The following is a 14,772-nucleotide window of genomic DNA, read 5'->3' as shown; positions in this document are numbered from 1 at the left end:
TCATATCACACTCAAATGTAAAAATATAAAAAACAGAATCGAAACCCAATCCACTTCGTTTGACTGAGAAACATGTTGGAGTCTAACGGAACTCAATGCTCACCGGAAAACGGAAAGCTCGCCGGAAAACCCAGCGGTTAGTCGTCGGCAGTAACATTTTGTATAAAACGGATTCGCATTTTTATTCTCCTTCTGTGTAGTAACTTTCGCTTTTTCTTCACCATTTTCAGGTTCTTCAATATAAAGAATTAATGTGTTAGATACTTCAAATTTATTTTATTGTTCTTCATTATGAATATCTTAGCAAATATTAGGTTTTGTGTTGATCCTAATTTCATAATTGGAACCTATTGCAGTAACCTTGTATGCAATTTTTACAATCCTAATTACTCAATAACCAAATTGTATCAAATTCATAACAAAAGAAACTCATTATCGAAAAAACCGAGTTATCTTGATATTCATAAACACCATTTTGATTCGGTATTAGTTAGCGTCGGGACAGAGGAAATTGTAGAAGAAGTGATAGAAGGAAGCTACAAAAAATTTAGGTGGAATGAGATAAGAAATGATATCACGGAGGAACAAAAACAGGCTATAGCTAAGCTTCCGTTCAGGATGGAGAAGCGATGTAAAGCAGTGATGAGACAGATTATATGTTTTTCTGAAGAAAAAGGAAGATTATGTGATGTTTTGAGGGCTTGGGTGGAGATTATGAAGCCTACGAGAGCAGATTGGCTTTCGGTTTTGAAAGAGTTGAAGAATATGGATCATCCTCTTTATCTTGAGGTATTTATTTCACATTTTTTACTTTTTTTTTTTTTTTTTTTCCGTACTATGGTGATAATGAGATTGTAATTTGTATCAATCAGCTTATGATTTTTTTTTTTTTTTTTGTGAAGAAGATCGGCTTATAAAAAGTACTTAAGTCTCTTGCTATTAGTTAACCTCATGCCAATGGTACTTTGCGTCTTTTAATTTCATTCATTATAGGCCCTGTTTGGATAAGCAACGTAATTTCCAGCTTATCGCATACGCCCTTATATATTAGCACTTATGAATAACATATTTCTATTACACAAGATAAAATGAAGTCAAATTATTTTCATAGAAGCTATCAGCTGTTTATTAAGCTATTTTGGAGAATTTATGGAAATAAGCTGAAAACAATTCATGCACATAAGTTGTTTTCACAAGTTCTCCAAAACAATCTCACAAGTGCTTATGCTCGTAGACACTCAAATAAGCTAATCCAAACAGGCCCACAGTACTTTTTGTTTCTGTATATTGTTTTGCATATGACATATTTACTGCTCTATAGGGCCTAATTTTTGAGTTAATGTATTGGAGTTTCTAGATTTTATTCTGGAGGAGTTGTTGACATCTTGTCGGCATCTAGTTGCTTTAGAAATCTGTATATTTTTGTGTCTTAAATGATTTATTAAGTGCTTTTGCCACCCAAATTTCTGATGTCAGATGAGAAATGAATAAAGTGAGACGTTTCCTGAAATTGGCCATTCTGGGTTTTCTTTGACTGTAAAGAATGCAGTTATTAAATATCATTCTCTGTGTTCTGTCGTATGATTTTCACATCTTATCTACATCAACTAGGTGCAAGTTTGTGGTTTAGGTATATAGTATACCACAAAGTAGTGATGCTTAATTAAAAGAAGTTTAATGAATATGTATTATGAATATTGTTGTGTCCATCATATGGCTTTTATTGGTAGTGGGAAGTGCGGTGCAATTTACTGATCTCGTATTCTAAACATCCTGGCAACCTAATTAAACATCTTCCTACTAAGATTCTGATTCAAGGAACCAATTTACCTTTATAACCATTTACTTTATTCAAATACTTTTCTTGGTGGGTAGTCATTTTCTTACCTGAATATATGCAACTTGATTTGGCTGCATGAGTGAAACATTTATTTACTTTATCCTCTACAATCTGAAACAAAATTTGATTTATATACTTTCATAGGTGGCAGAACATGCTCTTGTTGAAGAATCCTTTGAACCTAATCTTCGTGATTACACAAAGTTAATTCATTATTATAGCAAGGAGAATCAACTCGAAGCTGCTGAGAATATTTTTACGTTAATGAAGCAAAGGGGCTTCATCTGTGATCAAGTAATTCTGACTACCATGGTTCACATGTACAGCAAGGCTGGCCATCTTGACCGGGCCGAGGAATATTTTGAAGAGATCAAATTGCTTGGTGAACCTTTGGACAAAAGATCATACGGATCAATGATTATGGCCTACATCAGAGCTGGAATGCCTGAAAAAGGAGAGAGTTTACTTGAAGAAATGGATGCTCAAGACATATATGCAGGAAGTGAGGTTTACAAAGCATTGCTTAGAGCTTACTCCGTAATTGGTAACGCAGAAGGTGCACAAAGGGTCTTTGATGCAATTCAGCTGGCCGGTATTATCCCAGATGATAAAATGTGCAGTCTTCTTATTTATGCCTACAGTATGGCTGGTCAAAGTCAAAAAGCTCGAATTGCATTTGAAAATATGAAAAGAGCAGGTATCGAACCTACTGATAAATGCATATCTTCAGTACTTGTTGCTTATGAAAAGGAAAACATGCTAAATACAGCATTAGAGTTTCTAATAGAGTTGGAAAGGGATGGCATTATGGTCAAGGAAGAAACTTCTAGAATACTTGCTGGGTGGTTCCGGAAACTCGGGGTGGTAGAAGAGGTAGAGCTTGTTTTAAGAGACTTTGCAACCACTACCAGTCACCAAATAAGCTAATGTAGAGGTACTGCATTATAATTTATTCGAAGTTTTGTATGACCAATGCCCCTGAGGAACCAATCTTGTTCTCAATGTATTATAGCCATTTTAATGTGCAATGCAATTGTTAAAATAGTTGGAAGTTATGTGTAGTTAGTTAAGGTAGTTAGACTAGAGTAATTGTAATCAACTATAGTTAGTTGATAAGTAAACTAGAGTTAGTAGTTTGGTTAGAAGTTAGTTAGAGTTAGTTACTCAAACTAATCTCTATATATAGGAACACTATTGTACTCATTCATCATCTTTTAATCAAATATTTTCATTCCAATATGGATCTCTATGAGTATCTCCCACATGAGTACTCTTATGCTTGCTCTCTTGCTTACATCTATGATCTTTCTCCCTATGATTCCATGATTTTCAACATGGTATCAGAGCGATACCCTAGGGAGGAAGATGAAGATGACGCTTCCGTTGATGATTCCGATGAGGATGCAGTTTCAGTTGAAGATTCCGCTGCAATTGCAGTTTCTGATGAAGATCCCGATGAAGCTTCTTCAGCAGAATTCGTTTCTTCTGATTTCGTCACAGTTCCAGATTCTAACATCATCTTTGGTAGTTTCGGTCAAGCTTCCGATGCTATTCCAGTGTCTCTGATCACGATGATTACACCTTCAATTGAAGGAAAATTGTTCAAGATTGGTGAAATTGATTGTTTTCTTTTGGTTTCTGAGTCTGTTACAGTGGCTGAACAACAAAGCTCGAATGTGGAATTTCAAGGTTCATCTTCTTCAATCGTATGTCAACATGGAAACAACATCGATCAATTCTTGCATCGTAAGAAAATCAAGAAAAGAGTGCAACTTGCTGCAATGGTGATGCAATTGTCTGAGATGATGAGTGCGTGCACAACCAACGCCATGGTAACTTTTCTTTCAGATTTTTCTGCAGCAAGCTTATGCTGTTCTGATTTCGTATTCGATCCCGGCGGTGCATTTTCCTTGATTATGGTATGTGTTGTTCGCAAAGTACTTCTTCACACATGTTCGCGTTTATGGTGGATACCTTGGGATCGAGGGAGGCATATACGGATTCAGATGAAACTCCTTCTTCATAATCTCTTTTCAAACCAAAATCCTACCTTAATTCTCAAACTTTCTAAAGTCACAGCTATGCCAAGAAACAAAAGCCATTTTTGTTGCATGTTTTCCAATCATCTGAGGTTCCTCATTCGCATTTTCCGAATTCTGTTCCAGAAGCGTGTCTTTGGAAGAAGCCGTTTTTGTTGTGGTCTCAGTCTGAATTTCTGGCTCTCTTTACATTTACAGAAGTGCGTTTGGGTTTGCATGATTACGTTTGAATCATGTTTGGTAGCGACAAGCAATTTTGGATGAAACTGTGCTTTCTGTATGTTTTCATATTTGCAGTTGCAGAATCGCTATTACACAAGAATACTTTTGGAAACGCGCGTTTGGGAAAGAAAGTCTTGTTCCAATTCTCAGAGGAAGATCGCATTTGCAAAACTTTGTTATCAGAATCGCGTTTGCTACAAGTTAGTCTCGAAGTCCTTGCAAAACTGCATCTTAGAAATGTTGATTTGGAAAAGCGCTTATTGGAAACACGCGTTTGTATAAGCTGTTCAGAAGCGTGTTTTGCAGATAGTTATTTTTTTGCTTAGTGAGGCGTGTTCCAGAATTTACAAAGCAGAAGATGAATGGGTGGTGCCGCCATCAGTTTCCAAACAAAGGCACAATTTTCATTTAGGCATGGGATTCCTCAAAATCATTAGGCTTCAATATGGGATTTGCTGTTTTTTCACTGTTATTTCGTGTCTTTTACTAGCTTACACCCCTGTTTCCCTTAGTCTTTTATAGTATATAAATTCCAATTGTACTTTCATTGTATTCCAAGCTCAAATTGGTGAATTTCCCCATTTTGAGTTTGAGGGAGGCTGTTAAAATAGTTGGAAGTTATGTGTAGTTAGTTAAGGTAGTTAGACTAGAGTAATTGTAATCAACTATAGTTAGTTGATAAGTAAACTAGAGTTAGTAGTTTGGTTAGAAGTTAGTTAGAGTTAGTTACTCAAACTAATCTCTATATATAGGAACACTATTGTACTCATTCATCATCTTTTAATCAAATATTTTCATTCCAATATGGATCTCTATGAGTATCTCCCACATGAGTACTCTTATGCTTGCTCTCTTGCTTACATCTATGATCTTTCTCCCTATGATTCCATGATTTTCAACCTACTGATAACGCAGAAGGTGCACAAAGGGTCTTTGATGCAATTCAGCTGGCCGGTATTATCCCAGATGATAAAATGTGCAGTCTTCTTATTTATGCCTACAGTATGGCTGGTCAAAGTCAAAAAGCTCGAATTGCATTTGAAAATATGAAAAGAGCAGGTATCGAACCTACTGATAAATGCATATCTTCAGTACTTGTTGCTTATGAAAAGGAAAACATGCTAAATACAGCATTAGAGTTTCTAATAGAGTTGGAAAGGGATGGCATTATGGTCAAGGAAGAAACTTCTAGAATACTTGCTGGGTGGTTCCGGAAACTCGGGGTGGTAGAAGAGGTAGAGCTTGTTTTAAGAGACTTTGCAACCACTACCAGTCACCAAATAAGCTAATGTAGAGGTACTGCATTATAATTTATTCGAAGTTTTGTATGACCAATGCCCCTGAGGAACCAATCTTGTTCTCAATGTATTATAGCCATTTTAATGTGCAATGCAATGAAAGCTACCCCTTTCCTTCCTCTCTCACTGCCCTTCTGGTCTTTTGGCTGAAATTTCTTCTATTGAAGAGAGCTGTGACATGTACATTGTCTCACTTTCTTAGTCCTTATACCTATGCACAAAATTGTTAAAAAAACACCTAGTGCTGGTTCTAATTGGAAATCCACATAGTACTAAGACATGGTCGTGATTGTGAACACCTACAGAATCATTATACTAAAAAACAGATCTTGTAACAGTTTCGTATCTGACTTCTATCAAATTACCTGAGTTTGTTTAGCAATACAAACTGTTATACATTATCTATCTCCCCTCTTTTATTTTTTATCTCAATCTTACTCACAGGTTTACATCTTGCCATGATTTGTCGATACAGAATCACTGTTGAAGGCCAATTCTAACTTTATTTCATAAAATATCTCATACACAGACCACAGTTCAACTATTCTTTTGTGTTTCTCAATGTTCTTCCAAATCAGATGTAAGAACTTGTTTTGCTCCACCCGACCAACCCCTTTGAGTTTGGTCCGTGATGGTGGGGTTTGCATTTTTCTGTGTACTAAATTTTGTGGCTATATGGATGCAAAATTGTAAGAATGAACTAAGACATTATTTTTGTCTTCTAAATCTCAACTAAGAGATTGCGAGACCAAGTGTGTTTTTCTCTGCTTCCCAGCAAACTTGGTGTGTTTGTTTTGGAGGTAGACTTGACGCAGCCGTGCGTTGAAAGAGAAGCTAGAAAATCCAGCTTCACAAAATCATGGTAAAACTAGCACTGGGACATGACAATTGCAAGTTTGATGCGCAACCAAACATTGCCTACTTTTGAACCAAAGCAACAAATTGTTACTTCTAACATAATCAAGCTTTGAAACACATGCAAAGCCAACTCAATACACACACATACATGCTGTACTCGTTGGAGAAAAGACCGATTCATAGACAGAACTACAATATACATCAATCTTAAACCTTTTTATTCTCTCGCAACGAAACTAAAAGCGATATACCCTTACTCCTAGTTACACACAACAAGTTGGACGCGCAAGAACTTATAAATATAGAATGTAAAGTTTGCAAACATGAAACAACACTTTCACACATAGTATGCATTGATCATTATGAGATACATATACTGCACATGCATCTTTTTCTTTCTAGTATTCGTGACTCATCAACATCAGCCACATATTATACTGTCAACAAGAAGTAATTGTGAATTTTTTTTTGAAAAGTTCTCAAGTACTTCGGAGAAAATGAAACAAAAAGAAAGGGAGGAAATTAAATATAACAATATAACCACGATCATAGTTATTTTTGGCAGCAGATTAATACATAATAATTAATTGGTCTATACTGAAAAATGCTTGAAAATTTAAAATCCCTTGCTAATATATATCCCATGTCTGGCCGAAGGATGAAAAAAGAAAGACAGATTTTTGTAATAGACAACAGAATATATTAATGTATTATATTCAAAACATGAATGATCATTTAGAAAATTTGGAAAACGAAGCAGATGATGAGGCATTGGAGGATGGTACAGATGAAGAGCCAATTTGTCTATGAGTAAGGTCACATGCCACTGATTGAATCCCAGCAGTGGTTGATGTTGGGGCATGATGATGAGCAGCTAAGTATTGACGTGGATCAATACTGGACCTCTGTTGTTGCATGGAGAATGAAGGTTGTCCCATTGAGTCGAAAAGTGTAGACATATCATAGGTGACCGGCATGGTTGTGGCGGTGGTTGGTGGTAGGTCAGCAAAGGAGAAGACTGTTGGGGCCGCGGTCGCCTGTGGTGGTGGTAGCGGTGGTTGTTGGGTTAGCCCAGATGAATTAATGTGGCTTTGTAAGTAGGAGAGTTCAGCTTGTAAACTCATCACCTGTGGAACACAGAGTCCAAAAAAAACTCTAATTATTAAAACGTTTTACACATGCATATATATATATATATATATATATATATATATATATATTGTTATGATGTTACTTTTGCCACATTGATTTTCAAAATATAGAACTTAACTTGTATATACTATCAATGTAAACAAGTTTTACGCATGCATGTAATTATATCTTGCCATGACGCTACTTTGCTGTATTGATTTTCAAAATATCTCTATGATCGATTGTGTGTGTAACTTTTTGTTTCTTTCTAATCTTCTAATGTATATGCAATGTATACTCTAATTAAATACAATAATGATAATGATGAAATATTTTATAAAAAATGATAATAGTAAAATTAAGTTGAGAACCCCGAGCTAATTTGAGAATAAGGAACCCTAGCCACCTAGGATGCAAGAATATTGACATTGACTAGTATGAAAGTGTGACTTTAAACAAACTTCTTGAAGAAATAAATAAGAGTTTTGTGCAAACACATGCTTGGGAAAAATAAACAAATAAACATGATTAAGCTTAAAGGGAAAAAATATCTAAGATCAGCAATCTTCACAAAATAATTTATATAGATTTTGACATTGACCTATTTTAAGCACGGGGATTATCAAATTATAGCTATCTTTAATTTCTACAATAGAGATACTAGTATATAGGTTACTTAAAGTCAATCAATTATAGTATTCGGAGTATATTTTACTAATATATATATATATATATACAAGGACAATATACAAGGAGTGTTAAAAAGTGAGTTTTGTTTTTGAGGAAAAAACAATTTATTATATATTTTATTTATAGTAGGGACTAATTAGTCTTTTAAATTATTTTATTTATTGTTTTTGTGTAATAAGAGTTTATAAGATAGCTCTGTAAGTGCAACTCGATTGATAGCTTCATGAACATTAGTATGTGAGGGCTGGAATTTGAATCTCGAATTCTCCACTTCTCATAGCCATTAAGTTACTTATAAAAATAAGAGTTTATAAAATAATTTGGATAATATAAGTCCAAATAGCTAAGTGGAAAAAACATTTATCTTCTTGCTTTATGTCTTCTATTTAAAAGAAAAATAAAATACAATCTCATGTTTGATGACTTAGATTTCACTTTAGAGAAATGAAAAACATTCCAATAAAGAAAATTCAATTCCTTGTCGTCGAAATAATTTATCGACTAATAAGATATTCATCCTTATAGCCGTTAGGTTAATCTAACGACCAAGATTTAATGATAGACAATGGAAGGGATAGCCAGGATCAAAATGTTTTCTACCGAAAAGAGAGTCACTTCACAATACTTGACATGCACAACACAACTTAAAATTTTAAACTTACTGTTGAAACCATATTATACAAAAGAAATTGCCAAAAAATTGAGGGACTTTTACCCCATATTTTATGGAGATTATTAAAGTATTAACCACTACTATATGTGAGACTCACCTCACGGTTAAACATTCTCAAAGTCTAGGGAGAGAGTTTGAGTGAAATTATTTGTATCAAGGTAATTATAATTTCACAAAAGGATAGGGACAAATTAATGTGAATATTGTTGATTTCCCAATCAAAATTGCTTAACTGAACCATGGAAACTACCGACCATCTCCCTAAAAACAGCATGAACCAAGGACTTTGTGTAGACTACCCATTTGAGTACGTAACAACCGACCACATATCATTTGTTAATCAATTCAAAGATTTATGGATTTCACTAAAATTAATGTATAGAAACTGTTCCCTCTTCTTTAGTTACTTCCATGGCTTCGCAAATTGGAAACCCTACCTTTTTTGTTTTCCTCTTTCCCCAAACCTTCCTTTTGTTTCTCTTTTGGATGGCACAAAAGCATTACTACAATGTATGCAAATGCTTTGTTGAAGGAATGTTGAGGGTATATATGCATAATATATCTCTTAATATATAGAAAATGATTATTTTTGAGGCATAAAATGAATATGGAAACTTATTCATGTATGTAGACGTGTTCCATATTATATAGCTTCATTTATAAGCCCTAGGTAAAATAAGTTTAATAATAATAATAACAATAATAATCATGTTGCTGTTATAAAATGAGTTTCAAATTTCATAAAAGAAATGAATTTCAAAAGCATCAATGTGAACAAAAGAAAATGAGGGTTAAATTCCATTTTCAGTTTTTCACTTATTGGCTAAAAAACAAAACAAAATAAATTTGGGAGGTGTTAAATGAGATCATATGTGGTTTTGCATCATCTTGCAACTTTGTCTAAATTAAATAGCCAATAAAATAAAATAAAATAACTTCTACAATCACACTCTAACTACTTTCAAAATTCCTTATAAGATGCTGCTTGATTCTTGAGTCAAGAAAAAAATGGAGATTCTTAGAAGTTGACCAACTTATGATTCACCCGGTTAGCAAAGTAGTTTAGAGAAGGGAATAATCAAAGACATTCAAATTAAGAAGCAAATAAACAATCAAAATGATGATATAACAAACAAATTTCATCTTAATTCATCTCATTTTAAAAAAAAAAATGACATGTTAATTAAATTAACCATAGTTTCCAAATTGGAGTAGCCCAGATTTGGTGAATTAAATACCTGCAACTAATATTTTTTTCTCTCCTCTTGGTGAATTAAAAACTTACATTTAACCTTGACCAAAAAAAAAAACTAACATTTAACAATATTTTTTTTTTAGTAACTATAATTCTAACAAGAATTTCTAATGATCAAAATCAAAATTAATCGAAACATTACCTGTTGCTGAAGGGCAACGATGTGACCAACACATCCATAGATAGGATCTCTCAACCTTGATTGAGCTTCATAGCAAAGAGAGACTGCAGCATCAAGCCTCCTACCAGTTGGAATGCCAAGAAGGAGTTTGGATACATTGCTAGCCCCAAACACTTTATGCACAGCTGCAAAGTGTGTTGTTCCATGCTCCGAATCGAAGTATGGAGCAAAAACACACCCTTGCACACACTTCCTCCTCAAAAACTTGCAAGCCCCACAAGGGCTTCCACTGCTTCCGCCGCCACCACCGCTTCCGCTGCCACTAGAGTTTAGACTCATCTCTAAAGGGTAATTAATATTTTTGTTTTTGTTTTAATGTCTATAGCTATGGTTTTTTTTAGATGTAATAATTAGGTTTAAAAAAACTAGGGTTTGATTAAATTTGTGAGAGTCATATGATCTATGAAGGAAAAATTGAAAGGAAAGAATTAAGGTAGTGTTTGTAGGAATATTTGGTGGGGTTATATAGCTAGTGATTTAATGAGGAAATTTAAGAAAAATTCTTTAAAGCCACGCGAAGGAGCAAAGGCTTAACCTAAACATTTTTGCTTCTTGCGTGAAGAAAAACATAAGATAAAAATTTATATAAGATTGGTTATTGGTTATATATACCTTAAATGATTCACTTTTCCTCTTTTGTCCTTCTTCTCCTCGTGAATTTTTTCAACATAAACGCATGCTGTTTTCCACTCTCTTCCCCAAACACACAAATAATGAGATTATTCACTCTATATAGTTGTATATATCATGTGATCAATGCAAGTTATGTATTGGGAAGAAGGTTTGAATTTGGAGTAAGGATGATGTAAATGTATCTTTAAAGCGGTTTTTGTTAATATGAGAGAGAGAAACGTGTCATGGTGTGGCTAAATTTGTTAATAGCATGTTTTAAGCTGCGTGGAGGGCAAAAGACGCCAACTCTCCTCCTTTTCTAAGTTTCTTACTTACAATCACACAACAACATTGTTGAAAACGACTCACAATTTTGTCTTTCACTTCTTTATAAAATACTACAAAAATAAACCTAATTAGTATTTGGAGTTATGGTAGAAAAATGACATTAATGTGATAGTATATGGAGGTTTCTTTAATTTGGGTGGTCAAGATACACTTTACTATGTTCGGTTTTTTCAGAGAGATTATCGTTGTATCACAATTACCAGCTGATCAAACATCATCTGATGAGATTTAGTTGAGTTTGGAGTAATTACTAGATAACCAAAACGACAATTTCGTGATGATTTTAAATTTGTCCAAAATTTGACATGGATAATTTATATAATATAAACTAACAATTAGCAATTAAATTTTAAAAAATATGTATCATGTAAGCGATACTGAGTGGTGTAATATTGACGTAATATTATATCAGTGTAATTTAATCTCAATAATATATTACTAGCTACATGTATCCTTTTTTTTTTTTTTTAACAAAACCTTTATCGTGATAAAGTGATGTTTAAGATTTTTCCATAAAAAAAGAATTAGTTTTTTTATCGATAATTAGTGAACTATTAAACCATCACATTTGTCTATGCATTTGTAAGACAATCTTAAATTGGTATACGAATTTATGAATATTTTAAAAATGTATTTAACTCTATTAAAATGTCAAGTTAGTTTCTATATTTAACCACTTACTATAAACTACTCTATATTTAACCACTTACTATCAACTAAGTCCTTATATTTTAATAAATTACTATCAATTTGGTCCATAGGCTTATCAACTTACTATCAATTTAGTATCTAGCATATTCTTTGAAGACTAATATGAGTAAAATTTGATAAAATCAGAAACCTTTTTGAAATATTCATAAAGTTAGGGATCTATCTATTTGAGAGCATCCTCTTGATGCGTGCGTGTCTATGTATATATATGGAACATGATCAATTGATATCGCGGTGTCAAACTTAATATATGACAAATATGATAATTCTTTATCGTGTAATCGTATTGTAAAACTGATTGTTGGACTGAAAGATATTATAATATAGATCATGCTATACAATTTGACATTTATCGGATATAATTTGATATGTCAATGAAATGCATCAAAATTAACGTCTAATGAACTTTTAGAAAACGAGTTAATTTGATGTATCTTATTGACATATCAATTTATTTTCGATAAATATCAAATTTTATATACATGATCTATGTTATAATATTTTTTGATCTAACAGTCAATTTCTTAATACAGTTATGCAGTAAATAATTCTCAAAGGTGCCATATTATTAAGTTTGATACCATGATATCAATTGATTATATCCCTATACATAAATAGAATTTTATGTTTGATTTATAATAAGATGAATTTTAAAAATGATTTAATTCATATACGGTGTAAGTCTAAAGAGTTTTGACAATGTAACGTCATAATTGTCACATCATTAAAAACATTAGAATTTTTATCATAATCAATTTAAAGCGTTACACAAAATGAATGATTGATTATGATGTGTTCACGATACACTGATACTGCATAAAAATTAAACTATTAAAGAAATATGTTAGATTTTAATTAAAATTTAAATTATGGTTAGATCAAAAGTAATTTGATTCAAAGTTTAAATTAGAACTAAATTCAATAATTTGATTGAACAAAGAAAGATAAGATTGTAAATTATTATTTCAAAAAGAATGGTAAAATTGAAAGAAAAACTACAAAAAATACTATTGCGCTTTGATTGATGGCCCTCACTTGTTCCTTAATCTCTTCATAAATTTGAGACCAAGATCGACATGTGCTAATGACATTGCAAGAGGAGTTGATATCCATGTATCATGATCGACCCTTTTGATATAGTGCAAATGTATTACCAACATTCAACAAACGACCTTTGTACTTTCCTCCGAAAAACTCAACATATGTCGATTAGTTAATTCAAAATCTCTAATAAATTCATTTATCATTTCTTAGATATATACAACATAAAAAATTGAATTAGTTAATTCAAAATGGTAACAATAATGTTATAAACACTCAATTAGTGTTGAAGGTCCTCCCAATTTCCGCTTCTAAAAGTAATCATGCGCGCGCACACACCAACTGTATACTATAAATATCATTATGACGCTAAGTTTAATTAATTTGTATATTATTCTGACACAATGTGTTACAAATAGACACAAAGTCACACGTGTGTACTTCCACCCTTTTATGATTCACTATTTTTCTTGGCAACGTCACGCTTCTTTGTTTAATCAAACTTGTTCCACTTCAACCCCAATTTTGGTCATGTGATTTCATCAATCAAGCCGCGACAAAATCTTCACCACGATTTTGTGCCTCTAAAAGCATGTTGGAAATATTCACAACATTTAATGTTAAAATTGCAATAACTTATTTCTTTCGAGTATATTTCTCATGCATTATAAAAAAAAATGTTGGTTATAAATTATAGGGTTAATATCTCAAATAACCTCTGTAAGTTAGACGAGTTATAATTCATTTGGGTTGGTCTGGTGGTATTGACTTGAGACTTTGAAGTATGCTCTTCATCAAGGTCTTAGGATCGATTCTCTTTAATGTCAGTTTGAGTGGACTAATTTAACTTCTTAAAAAAAAAAAATGGACGAGGTATAAAAATAGACCATGTAAAGTAAATTTTTGACCAATATTCACAATATCTCAATAGATTATCTTTATAATAAGACATTGACAGATGTGAAAAAAAAAAGTACATTTTTTTTGTTGAATTGTGATGTTGTCCATAACCTCTTGGCTCAAAGGAAATAGTACCTATAGTACATTTGCCTTTTGCATTTCCTTTCATGAAAATTTTTGTTGACACATTTGGTTTGGCTGAAAAACACGAGTAATTTACCCAAATATCCTTCGGTAGTTAACTGTTGAGGGTCTTCTGCTACAAATCTAGCATAAGCTCTCTCATCCATTATTCATCTCATCTTCCATTTTTTTTTTCAAATCTCTCTCACAAATCTCTCTAAAAAACCCAACCAAATTTATTCAACAAAATCACAAGTAAGTAATTATAATGCTATTAACTTGCATTTTAGTTGCTATAAATGTTTTTATTTTTTAGTAGATTTATTTTATTTTAGTTTTTGAGTAGATTTACATAGTATAATTCATTTTTAGAGTAAATGTTAGTTGTTTAATTTCGTTAAAATGTTTGTATGATGTTTATGTTATAGTTTTAAATTTTAGGGTTATAGTTTAATTTGGTGTTTTATATTTATTTTTTTATTTTAGTTTTTAATTAGATTTACATGTTATAAATCATTTTTGGATTAGATGTTAGTTGATTAATTTAGTTCAAATGTTTGCATGATAATTATGTTATAGTTTAAAATTTTAGGGTTATTTTTTAATTTGGTGTTTTATATTTATTTTTTTATTTCAGTAAGAGTATATGATTTATTTTAAGAGTAAATATAAGTTGAATAATTTTGTTATATTTTACGTTATAACAAAAAAAATTATGTTAAACATAAGTTGAATGATTTATGTTATAGTATATGATTAATTTTTTTTTATTTTAGAAGAGTATATGATTTATAATTTTTGGGTTATTTTTATGATTTTTAGAGTCTATGTATAATTTGCGCATCAAATG

The 14,772-nt window shown here is 32.2% G+C and overlaps 2 protein-coding genes across 3 annotated transcripts; one reads left to right on the top strand and one right to left on the bottom strand.

The window, feature by feature from the left end:
- Positions 1–5,632, top strand: LOC11436433 (pentatricopeptide repeat-containing protein At1g01970). Of its 2 annotated transcripts, XM_024771330.2 has the most exons (4): positions 1–136; positions 231–789; positions 1,985–2,396; positions 5,020–5,632. In XM_024771330.2, the coding sequence occupies exons 2-4, from the start codon at positions 292–294 to the stop codon at positions 5,388–5,390; spliced, it is 1,281 nt and encodes a 426-aa protein (XP_024627098.1). In that variant the 5' UTR covers positions 1–136; positions 231–291; the 3' UTR covers positions 5,391–5,632. The 2 variants fall into 2 exon arrangements, with proteins under 2 accessions (XP_024627098.1, XP_003623723.1); XM_003623675.4 differs by lacking the exon at positions 5,020–5,632 and having other exon boundaries at positions 1,985–3,077.
- Positions 5,633–6,786: 1,154 nt separating this feature from the next.
- LOC11442110 (LOB domain-containing protein 18) lies at positions 6,787–11,063 on the bottom strand. Its single transcript, XM_039828107.1, has 2 exons — positions 10,149–11,063; positions 6,787–7,384 (listed from the first exon to the last, which is right to left on the bottom strand). Exons 1-2 carry the CDS (start codon positions 10,464–10,466, stop codon positions 6,989–6,991), a joined length of 714 nt encoding a protein of 237 aa, XP_039684041.1. The 5' UTR covers positions 10,467–11,063; the 3' UTR covers positions 6,787–6,988.
- Between the last annotated feature and the right edge of the window lie 3,709 nt (positions 11,064–14,772).

This window comes from Medicago truncatula, chromosome 7 (genome assembly GCF_003473485.1).
Source record: "Medicago truncatula cultivar Jemalong A17 chromosome 7, MtrunA17r5.0-ANR, whole genome shotgun sequence".
NCBI classification, from domain to species: domain Eukaryota; kingdom Viridiplantae; phylum Streptophyta; class Magnoliopsida; order Fabales; family Fabaceae; genus Medicago; species Medicago truncatula.
Note: the sequence above shows the minus strand (reverse complement) of the source record. Positions and strands in the feature narration are given on the sequence as shown.